General features: G+C 44.9%; 1 protein-coding gene across 2 annotated transcripts in view; it reads left to right on the top strand.

The window, feature by feature from the left end:
* Positions 1 to 6603: 6603 nt before the first annotated feature.
* Gucy2c (guanylate cyclase 2C) overlaps positions 6604 to 12003 on the top strand; it is an 81922-nt gene continuing 76522 nt past the window's right edge. The window contains exon 1 of one of the 2 annotated variants that reach the window (XM_021190835.1): positions 6604 to 6977. In XM_021190835.1, coding sequence (XP_021046494.1) covers positions 6764 to 6977 — 214 coding nt within the window. In that variant the 5' untranslated portion in view covers positions 6604 to 6763. The remainder of the gene's footprint in view (positions 6978 to 12003) is intronic. The other variant, XM_021190836.1, reaches the window with a different exon arrangement.

Below are 12003 nucleotides of genomic sequence, written 5' to 3'. Positions count from 1 at the left end.
CCTTTAACAATTATAGTTGCTTTATTTGAGCTTCCTTGTCTGCACCTTTAAGCCTATTCCTCTCCTTTCCTACGTCCATGTATTTTTTTCAAGCTCTCTGCTCTGTTTTATTGTAATTCTAACTAAATAATAACCATGCCACCAAACTGCTTGGTCCCTTGCTTTTGAATTTAGCCTTACTCAAGGCTAATTTCAGGACATTGGTAGAATAAGGCCATATTCTTCTCCAAAACAGAGCATACATAAATGGCCTCGGGACTAATTCTCAATGGATGCCTTTCCCCCTTGAAACTTAATGAGTCAGGTTTCCACTGTCTGCATGTATCACCACATTCTGGTCTTCCAGACTCCCACCAAAATGCTCTTTAACATGTACTTACAGCATTGTCGGGATTCTTAGCTCACGTGTGTAAACTCTCCCACATTCCACCCACTGATCAGTTCTAACAGCCTAAGAACCACCTGGTCAGGTTTACCATAGCCATGATGCTCCTTTCAGTACCAAGTATTGCTTATGTAGTACTGAACTACTTACGGTTTCATTGCTGTGACACAATATTGAATAGGAGCAGCTTCAAGAAGGAAGGCTTTGTCAGACTGTAGATTGAAGGCACAGCCCATCAAAGGGCACAGGCATGATGGTAAAAATAGCATTAGCTTAGCCAAGAGGAGGAGGGGTTTGGTCACACTGTGTCCACAGTCAGGAAACAGCAGAACTGGTGCTGACCACCCACTCACTTTCTCCTTCCACTCACCCTAGGACCCTGGAAACCCACTTCCAACGTGTCTGCCTCCCTCCATTAATGCCCTCCATGTAGTTTGTCTCCTAAGTGATTCTAATTCTTATGAGGTAATAGTCAAGACTGACCATCACGCTGAGCATCGCGCCACTGCCCATGCCCCAGCATGACCCATTGTGGTGGTTTGAACATGCTTGGCCCAGGGAGTGGAACTATTAGGAGGCGTGGCCTCGTTGGAGTGAGCGTGGTCTTGTTGGAGTGGATCCGCTTGCTGGGGGAAGTACGTCACTTTGGGGGTGGCCTTGGAGACCCTCCTCCAAGTTGCCTGAAGACAGTCTTCTCCTGGTTGCCTTTGGAACAAGATGTAGAACTCTCACCTCCTCCAGTACCACGCCTGCCTAGAGGATTCCCATCGTGATGATAATGGCCTGAACCTCAGAACCTGTAAGCCAGCCCCAATTAAATGTTGTCCTGTATAAAAGTTGCCTTGGTCATGGTGTCTCTTCACAGCAATAAAACCCAAACGAAGACACCCACCCTGCACTGTAAGATAACTACAGCAGCCTCCTCTTCAGTAGAAGCTGAGCCTCGTGAGGCCTGGGAACCCACACGGTTTCTCAGGGGTACTTGGGACTGATCAGTTTGGATGAGTCGGTAGAGGCTGAGAAATCGCTTTGAGGCTGTTTGAATCTTGACAACTACTGTCTTGCTAGACTGAGATTTGTGTCCGCTCTCTTGGGCAGCAAGGGCAACATAACTTTGGAACCTTTCCCAGCCCTAATTAACCTTATATAATGTTTAAATAAAGTAACTGGAGTGAGCAAGCCAAGGGTCAGTCTTTTCTAAGAAGGCTGAACCCCTCTGCTCCTTCGGGGGAAAAAAGGTGTGGCATCTTGGTGTGTTCCTGTCTTTATTGTGGCACCTATGCTCAACATCAATGCATAACCATGCCCACAGCAGCCTTTGGCATTGCATCTTCTCCAGCAGTCTCTCCTCACCATTCTGCTCTTGCTCTTCTGATATTCATGGACCTGTGCAGATCTGTCTACGAGACTTGGGATTTGAGGACCTGAAAGAATGGGACGGACTACAGTCTATTGCTCCAGAGAGCCTTACCTCAGTTCCTGTGTACTTTTATACACAAATGTAACAAAGAAAGCAGTGACCCAAGGAAGGTTGGTTGAGTTCAGAAAAACATGATCAGTAAAACATCTGAATAAACCCTGGTAAGCACATACTAAATAATAAGAGAGCAGTCCCTTCCCAGAACTTTTCTCAGAACAGACCCGTTTAGACACCGTTGCCTGGCACATACTATAGATTGTATCTTGGAAGCCACAAAGACAAGGCAGAAGGCCGTATCCAGATCTAGGGCACACCGAGGTCGGCACTCATCAGATCCTTTCATTAGCTTGGGTTCTATGGCTATTCTCTGATGAACATAAATTCATTGTAAATGTTTAACACAGGAGGCACAAAATCATGGCCAAGAACAATCCAGGGATCAAAATGCACTTGAGGTAAGAATCCTTCTGCTTTTTTTTTTTTTTCAGGGAGCCTCTCCACAGTTCCCCAGGGGGACATTGTTCACCAGGCATTATCTTTCTGACCGTGTTCAACAACATCCCATGCCTCCCATCCAGCTACTTATGTTCTCAGAAATACCTGTGCCATAGCCGACAAGTGCCTGGCTACACCTTATTTCTCCAGAGATGATTTCTTACACCTCTTGGCAATCTAGCATGGAAGAGATGACGTCCTAGGGATATGGTGTTCAGGGTTCAAAGGTAAAGTCACAGTATCTTAGTTCTGTATCTAAGGTGTTTGAAATGTGGTCATGTGAGCCTTTATTTTACAACCCACACATGTTCAATGACATTCTTTCTATTGATCCTTTGTATACTGATCTACTTTGTTACTTGAAGAGATTTACTTAAAACACAGTTCCTGGTCTTGGAGTTTTCTACTATGTGGTTACCACTGTCTGGCCCTTTCTGGGAACAATGCTGACTTCTGCACTGTCCGTTCCAGTTGCTATTACATGGAGTGGCCTTTCTCTCTAGCAAGGGCCTGTTGTTTATCTCACTGATGTTCCTGCCACGTGGGTATCCTGCATTCAAACCAGACTCCTACTTCCTTTAGCTCTTTTATTCAGATGCATTCCCCTTTGCCTCCTCAGTCAGCCACTGTGCGCTATTCCAATCAGTAATGCAGAGCCCATCGCCTGCTTCAAACACTGCCATCCAGGCCGCTGCTCGAGGGACTCTCTCAGCATCTCTGCTTCATTTGCTCATCTATGCTTCAAAATCTCTTTTCCATCCGTTTTCCTCACCTCCTCCCTGCATCCACGCCCCGCTTCCTTCAATCATTTGCTGTTGCCATTGCTCTGGTTTGACTTTGAGACAGGGTCTCCCAGTGTAGCCCAAACTGGTCTTGCTAACAACATACTCCTTACTCAGCCTACCCAGTGCTGGGATTACTGTATAACACCATCCCTGGCTCTTTATTCAGCTTAGGTGTAACAGTCTAACTCTCTACACAATTTTTTTGCTTCTTTACCTCCAATTTTTGAAATCCACTAAATTTTCATTGTACCTACCTAGAAAGTGTCCACTCCTAGATAGGCCCTGTTGCTGCTCACTTTTCTGTGCCTGTTTCTAAGCAGCTGGAGAATGGTCATAAAATGAGTGATGAGCATCAGTAAATCCAGTCACTAAGCTCACCGCTCATGGCTAAACAGCCTTATGGCGGGCCTCGTAGTCCCCCACCACCACTACCATTGCAGGGGCTTTCCAAGGTCTTCGCTTCTCTTTAAGCCTGTGGCTGCTCAAGCTCCCCTCTAGCTCTCAGCAGACATCCTGGGGCTCCCAGCCGTACATCTGGCAGTATACACACATAGGAAGCATCACATAAGCCTTTCTTCGATTGCCTCAGGAATCAATCCCATTACTTCAGTTCCTGAACATGGTTTCTCAATTACCCCTCTCCGTCTATGCCTCTCCCCCTAGCCTCATACCAGCTCCTTCCTGCCGACATTTAAACGATGCAGCTTCTACCCTGATAAAAATCCGCTCCCCCACCCCACGCCCGATGACCACTTCCCAGCTAGCACTGTTTCTCCCTCTCCACTTTTGGCAAGAGAGACAGTTATTTCAACAGCTGAATGGGCTTCTAGGACCAGCCTGTGGTTTAGGTTCTTGGCTACTAATGAACAGATAAGAATCATGAGTGTATGGACCCCAGAGATGTGACTCAGCAGTTAAAAGTGCTTTCTGCTCTTACAGAAGACCCAAGTTTGGTTCCGTGTACACAACCACCTGTAACTCTGGCCCTGGGAGATCTGATGCTCTCATCTGGCCTCCATGGGCTGCAAATAAACTTCACACATAAACAAACAAACAAACAAGTTAAAAAAAAAATGAGTCCCACGTATAGAGTCATTTCTTTATAATGACCCTATCCACTGCTCTTTGATTTAAGGAACAGTCCAATATGTCCTCCTTTTACTAAACACCAGAACTAGTTAGGTTAAGGCAAAGGAACCAGAGGATCCCAACTCTATGCCAAGAGGCAGAATTCCTACCTGTAGTCACCCACGGGGTCTGCTCAAAAGCCATGTTCTGAAGAAGGCCGTCCCCTTGGGGTCCTGCAGAGGGGGATGCCACCAGCTAGAAACTAGACACCCCAGAAAGGCCGTTCAAGTGACCTTGGGAGGGGTCACAATGTCGATCGTATAGATTTCTTTCTCTTTAGATTGGTCAGATCCCCCAAGGTTCCAATACTTTGCTTGGGAAGGTTGAAAATGCAATTTAAATTACTTCCATGAAAAATGTGTCACGCCACTTAACACATTTAGTTTTCCCACTTTGAAGTCAACGTTGGAAACAATGAATTCCGACCCACCAGCCAATGCCTCTGTTGTACTTCTAACCTCCCGCTGAATACAAGTCCTCATCTCACATCTGCACAGACAGATATCGAACCCACCAGCCCCAAGCCGGAAGTTGTTATCTCTTTAAAACCCACTGACTTTCAGGATTTTAACGATCAGCAAACACTTTTGGGCATCACCCTTGAGTCCTCCCTCTCCCTGAGATCTCATATTCAATGAAATACCAGGTCCCATTGATTCTCTCTCTCTTTTTTTTTTTTTTTTTTGGTTTTTCGAGACAGGGTTTCTCTATATAGCTCTGGCTGTCCTGGAACTCACTTGGTAGACCAGGCTGGCCTCGAACTCAGAAAACCGCCTGCCTCTGCCTCCCAAGTGCTGGGACTGCGCCACCAAGCCCGGCATTGATTCTCTTTTTAGACATTTTGAGCCCATCTCCTGCTTCTGTCTTTTCCCAGGCCCCCTTTGACTCACGGGTACCACAGAAACGGAATCCTTATAAAGGCTCTGATTTTGTTTGTTTCTCTCTGGGACATCTCTTCCTTGACAGCGTGAGTGGGCTTTTCACAAGTCACGTGACCAGCTGTGGCACTGGCTCAGGAAGTAGAGAGCTTGCCACGCAAGAGTGAGAACTTAAGTCTAGATTCCAGAATCCGCATACTGTCAGATGCAGTAGCGAACGAACATACAAACATACGTAATCCCAGCACTGCCCCGGGGGAGACTCGAGACTCCTTGGAGATCCCACCCAGGTCCGCCGGTTTACCACAAACAGCTGTGAACAAGAGACTCTGTCTCAAGGTGGAACATTAATACCGACGCTCAAGGCTGCCCTCTGACCTCTCTCTACATGTGCACCATGATATGCACACATACACATTGTTTAAAAGTCATTTGAAGCCCGGTGTGGTGGTGCACATCTTTAATCCCAGCACTTGGGAGGCAGAGGCAGGCAGATTTCTGAGTTCGAGGCCAGCCTGGTCTACAAGGTAAGTTCCAGGAGCAGCCAGAGCTATACAGAGAAACCCTGTCTCAAAAAAACAAAACAAAACAAAACAAAACAAAAAAACAAACAACAAAGGAACCAAATAAAAGTCATTTGTTTTATGTGGGGGACTAAGCTAAATCCTCAGATTCACGAATTGAAAAAATAAAAATTGACCATGTTGCGTGCCCTTTCTGACTTTTAGAATGTAGTCTGAACTCCCAGTGTACTAAACAGTCCCTGTCATACCTCTCTGCCTAGTCTTCTGATGCCTTCCGTTACCACCCGACGCCACAGCATGTCAACCAAGCTATATCCCTCGGTTCCTCAAATACACCTCACCCCTTCCCACCTCTGTCTTTTCACAATCCATCCCCTTGCTTGCACTGCCATCCTCCTTCCCACTGAGCCAACGCCTGTTTATCCTGCAGAGCTCTGCTTAGGGACGTTTATTCTCTCGGGGAAACTCCCTTGACTTCTGGAATCATGTTGACTTTCCCCTGCGTGACCACCACGCTCTGTTCTTTTCTCCATCGTTGACGTCTATCCCGTTAGAATGAACGTGTGATCCAAGTGGACATTCATGCATCCACACCGTTCGTGATCATGTTCCCAGAACCTTGCTACTGTCCAACCCGTAGTGAAGAGCTGATAGATGGAGGCTGGCTGGACCGCAGATGCGCAGCTCATCCTAGTAGACGCTTGTGATTTGATGAGCAGCTAAAGCTGAAGTACTAATGGGCTGTTACTGCTCTGCTTGCCATAAGCCCTTCGACCTTTATTTTCCATTTCATAAAGCCTATTATGTAAAATATACTGCTCCCTTCTTCTCTTCCCTCTTCCCAGTGATGTGTCACAAACGGGTGTATTTTATTGGATGAGGCCCTGGTAATCCTGTCGTTTATAGCTCTGACCTTTCTGTGTGCAAACACACAAAGTGAACTTTGCTTTACCTCCTACCATAATGTGCCTGCTAATTACTGGCAGCCAGGCTGAGTTTCACGGCCCGTGTGACCAGTGTGGCAAGACCAGAAAGGTGCGTGGGGAAGAGAAGACCAAGGGACTCTGCTAGCGACTGTTCAGAGGGGCTTCCCGCGTCTCTACAAGCGAGCAATCCCCAGGGGGCATGGTGCCACGGTGAGCCAGGTCATGACGTCACTGCTGGGCTTGGCTGTGCAGTTTCTGCTCTTCCAGCCTGCGCTGATGTTCTGGGCCTCTCAGGTGAGGCAGAACTGCCGCAATGGCAGCTACGAGATCAGTGTCCTGATGATGGATAACTCAGCCTACAAAGAACCTATGCAAAACCTGAGGGAGGCTGTGGAGGAAGGACTGGACATAGTGCGAGAGCGCCTGCGTGAAGCCGGTAAGACTATGGTGAAGGACTCCTTTTGTGTACGACCTTTTGCTTCAAGGCAGAGACCTTGCAGACTTTGCCTGATCCCCCGAACTCCTCTAAGTTCATCTCAGAACTCCATTCTCTTTTCCTTTCCTTTCCTTTCCTTTCCTTTCCTTTCCTTTCCTTTCCTTTCCTTTCCTTTCCTTTCCTTTCCTTTCCGGGGAGAGGGGTTGGAGTGAGCTGTGGTCCACCCCACCCTGCTGGGAGAAAAGGTAAAGCGTTCACAGCAGTGACATGCCCTACTTAAATCTGGGTTTCTGGCCAGCTTTAGACATCACGCTTCCTTCTGTAGCTGTTCAGGGGCAAGATTTGGGCTGGACCTGAGATCTCATAAGGTTCCTGGGCAAGAAGGAAGAGACTCATACAGATACTGAACCTTTCTCCGAACCTCTTGATCACAGAAAGACTTTTCTCTGGCCGGGCAGGCTCTCCCTGTCTCCGGTGGCTCTCACTGTCAGATATAGACAGGGTTATACATTTATGATCGAATTAATTGTTGCCTTTCTTGAAGTTATCTTTTATTCATAAAAATCAATCTTATAATTTGACATAAAACACGTAAAGAAGAACCAAGTGCCTGCAATAATTTTGTGCTGCCTGAATACTCTTTCTCGGTGTCTTGTTTTTGAGACCTTGGTGATCAATATGGCACAGGGATGATTTTACATCTTCTCTGTCACAACACATCATCCTGCAAATGACTTTCTTAGGGATACATTGCTACCTCGGTCATCATATGAATCCCTTAGACTAGAAACCACCCCAATTATCTAAAAATTCTCTTCTCGAGAAATATCTAATTGTTTTTAATTTCTTGTGGTTTTTTTTTTTTACAATGCTACAATCCTTTTTCTTATATATAGTTCTTTTCCATTCCCAGTGACTCCATTACCACAAATAGAATTACTGAGTCAATGAGTACTTGATACATCTTAATGGTTACTTTTGGTCTTAAAGATGGCATATAATAATCTTCTGTCTAAAATCTTGTGGCAAGAATTTACTTCTGTGCATGCATGTACTCTTTTCAGTTGTGTCCAGACTAGATTCAGATGCACATGAGCTAGTCTGATGTAGACCCAAGTAGAACTGAGAGGCTGTGAAATAACATGCACATACTTACTGAGGGCATGATATACCACACACATATTTACTGTGACAGGGTGGTCCGTGGTAAAGAAGTTGAATTTGAAATCTATTTTTTATTCTTTTGGTTTTTCGAGACAGGGTTTCTCTGTATAGCCCTGGCTGTCCTGGAACTCACTTTGTAGACCAGGCTGGCCTCGAACTCAGAAATCCGCCTGCCTCTGCCTCCTGAGTGCTGGGATTAAAGGCATGCGCCACCACTGCCTGTCTTGGATTTGAAATCTAAAGACCTGGGTTAAGAGTCTGTTAGCCTGGGTGGTAAACGCGGCCATCTCATAGAGGCTCCATTTGTTTCCTGAGGATTTGTCACATGCTAGACAAGTACTGGAGAATGTCTCATCGCACCATCTCTTTAGTCACCACAGCTCTGTGGGGTTGGCATAGTGGACAATGGTGTCACAGCAGATGCAAACCACCTTACATCAGGTCCTTTGGAGCAAGATGCAGATATACTTCTGCCTGAGTCCTATGGGTATATTAGATTGCCACTGCAAGTGACCCACTTAACTACACCTCTCATTTTTTCTTTTCTTTCTTTCTTTTTCTTTTTTTTCTGCCCCCCCCCCCAGCTCGCTCTGGCTATATTTATTTCATGTATGTGGGTACACTGTCACTGTCTTCAGACACACCAGAAGAGGGCATCAGATCCTATCATAGATGGTTGTGAGCCACCATGTGGTTGCTGGGAATTGAACTCAGGACCTCCAGAAGAGCAGTCGGTGCTCTTAACCGCTAAGCCATCTCTCCAGCCCTACACCTCTCACTAAGACAGAGCAATGGAACACTAACAGCAGCAAAGATGCAGATTCTGATGGAATTTGGTTCATAGTCCTGACTGACTATTTACCACAGCTATGACCTGAAGCAAGTTACCTACCTTTACTGGAGCTCAGTTTCCTCATGTATAAAACCAGAATAAATGGCAGTTCTGGCTGTGGGTAGAACGGGCATTCAATAAGAAAACCCATGGATGCACTTCAGGCAGTGAGGTATATGGGTAACCCATCACCATTTTTGACGAGGTTCTAAAGGTATTCTCACCCCTGTTAGGAACAGCATTAATGGTACTGTCGCTGTTACTCAACGAGGATGTTTCTTGACACATCAAATAAATAGCAGAAGGTATTGGTTACCTCCTTGGTATCTGAGTACATGCAACCTGAATTTGAACTTCTGCTCTATTACTAATTGAGTGACACGATGGTTTTCATTCACTACTCTCACTTGTAGCAGTCATAATGCAGAGGCGGAAGGATGGGTTCATAAAGAGATAGTTGTGTGAAAGATGAAACAGACTTGCCTAGAAATTGGCACTTGATAACCCATTTTGTTCCTCCACACTGAACACAAGAGGAGCAGGTTAGAGAAGAGAAAGACACTGTATTCTAAATATGTCGAGCATATTTGGAGTGCTCAACATTTAGAAAAAATTTAAAACACTGTATGAGAGCTAGTATTGGAAAGTATTGATAATTTGTAGGTTTTGGTTGACATCCCAAAGTAAGTGATTATTTTTGGTTTGTTTTTTCTTTGTGTGTGTGTGTGTGTGTGTGTGTGTGTGTGTGTGTGTGTGTGTGTGTTGTTTCTTGGTTTGGTTTGTTGGTTTTTGTTTTGTTTTGTTTTTAGACTTAGTGATGCTACATGTATGTTGAAGAATAAAGTAGAGAGTAATGTGTGAAAATGGTACAAATAATTTGAGAAAAGATCCCTTCAGTCCCGAGCCCTCAGTTCCTTGATGATATGTGGTCCATGGCTAAGCATGCCCTGAGAGTGGTCCACTGAGAGCCTTTCCCCGGACCTCAGAGGGGAACGCCTCTTCCCCATTGACTCTGGTTATATCACGATGACATAAAACTGCCAGGGCAAGGAATATGCTTATTTTTAAAGTTTCAATTTGAAGTCATACCATCGTTTGAAAAAAAAAGTTCAATCTTTAAAAGAAAAAATCACCGCAAATCTGGAGAGATAAACTGAGGATAATCTTCTGTCAAATTAAACTACTAGAAGAGTGAACCGTAAAATATGCATAGACAACATGGTGCAGTATGTTCGGTGTCAGTGGGTCTCAAGACTGGATCTTAAAAAAATCGAGGGCCCTGAATAGTTTTATTTGATTGTACATATTGATGTTTATTAGATTGGGAGTTAAACACTTGCTCACTAAAAAGTGACAAGCAATTTACTAGCTAACATACATTTCATTACTAAAGAAAATTTTCCTTTTTTAAGCCAGAAAAAAAAAAAAAAGAGGAAGGATGAAGGAATGAAATTGATGTAAATGTCTGTGAGTGGCTTTAATGTTCAGCTTAACATAAGAAGGACATAGTCTTCTGGTTGCTTCTGTATTCAATCTGCTACAACAATCTGTATTCTCTAGTTTCTAGAAAGTTCCATCAGAAACAGAGTGGGAAAAGTGAAGGGCTGGTACAATTACGGAAACAGCTGTGAGCTCACAGGATTGTCCCTCCCCCTCCAAAGTGGCTCAACACTCCCCAGCAGTTTGCTTCTCAAGAACCACTGTCAGCAGGAGCTCAAAGCTGATCTAGAACCTCAAAGTCGCTCTAGTACCCTAAAGTTGATCTAGAACCTAAACGTTGATCTAGAACCCCAAAGTTGATCTAGAACCACTCTGCAAATCTCGGTTCCACTCGTTACCAGGGATGAAAGTGAAGCAAGTTACTCTACCTCTAACTTCTTGCCGATTCATTTCAGAATAAATATCCCTTTGTAGGATTCAGAAAAAGGATTAAATGAATGACTCTTGAAAACACTCACAGGTCAGTGTCAGGAACAGAATGATCCAGCCCTCCAGCTCTGTTCTGTCAATAAGTGGATACAGAACTGGGACCAGAGTGATGAAGTCATGTGTCTGCTACCAGGTCTGATACACGGTGACTCTCCTTTCTTAGGTCCCTGGGGGTTTACATGTGGGTTTTGCTATGTCACTCATGGTCTGCCTGGAGCCTCAGATTTTTAAATTGCTCAGCCTCCCTACGTGATGATGGTGGTGGGAGGAGCTGAGCTCTCATGCTGACAAGGGTAGGGTTGGGGGAGCTTTGGGTTTTCTTTATTTTGGGGGTTTCTTTGGGTTTTGTTGTTGTTTTGTTTGTTTTGTTTTTGGATGTAGTAAAGCTACATGGATACTAAAGAATAAGTAGAAATTAGTGTGAGAAAATGGTAGAAATAATATGTCGGGGACACACCTGAGGGAGGAGCTGCCACACAGCCACCACGACCTTTCTCACATCCTGAATCGTCCCCTTGACTTGCAAGACTGCAGCCAGCCTGCTTGCTACCATTCTTCCTCATATGGGGGTCCGGGTCCTCACACCCACTCCAGTTTCATTTGTGCTGAACCCTGACTCCAAATACACTATATCCTCCCATTTATTTTTAGACTTAAAAAATTATATCTATATGTATTGTATATACACCACATGTATGCCTGGTGCCCATTGAGGTCAAAAGGGGACATGAAATCCCCTGGAACTAGACTTGCAAATAAACGGTTGTGAGCATCCATGTGGGTAGTGGGACTGATCCCAGGTCCTCTGTAAGAGCAATAAGTGATTTAACTCTTGAGCCATCTCTCCAGCGCTATTCTTCCTAAGAATATGTAAATTAAGTAGGATAAAGGTTCCACACTGTTTAGTGGGGACTGGCAAAATGGCTTAGCCAGTTAAGGCACCTACCACCAAGCCCAAAGAACTGAGTTCAATCCTTGGAACCTGTTTGGCAGGCGAGAAATGATGTCCACAACTTGCCCTCTGACCTCCCCATGCATGCCCTCATGGATTCTCTGTTCCTCCATGCATATATATATATATATATATATATATATATATAT

Source organism: Mus pahari, chromosome 2, assembly GCF_900095145.1.
Source record: "Mus pahari chromosome 2, PAHARI_EIJ_v1.1, whole genome shotgun sequence".
Lineage (NCBI taxonomy): Eukaryota > Metazoa > Chordata > Mammalia > Rodentia > Muridae > Mus > Mus pahari.
The sequence above is the reverse complement of the archived record's forward strand: the minus strand, read 5'-3'. Positions and strand labels throughout refer to the sequence as shown.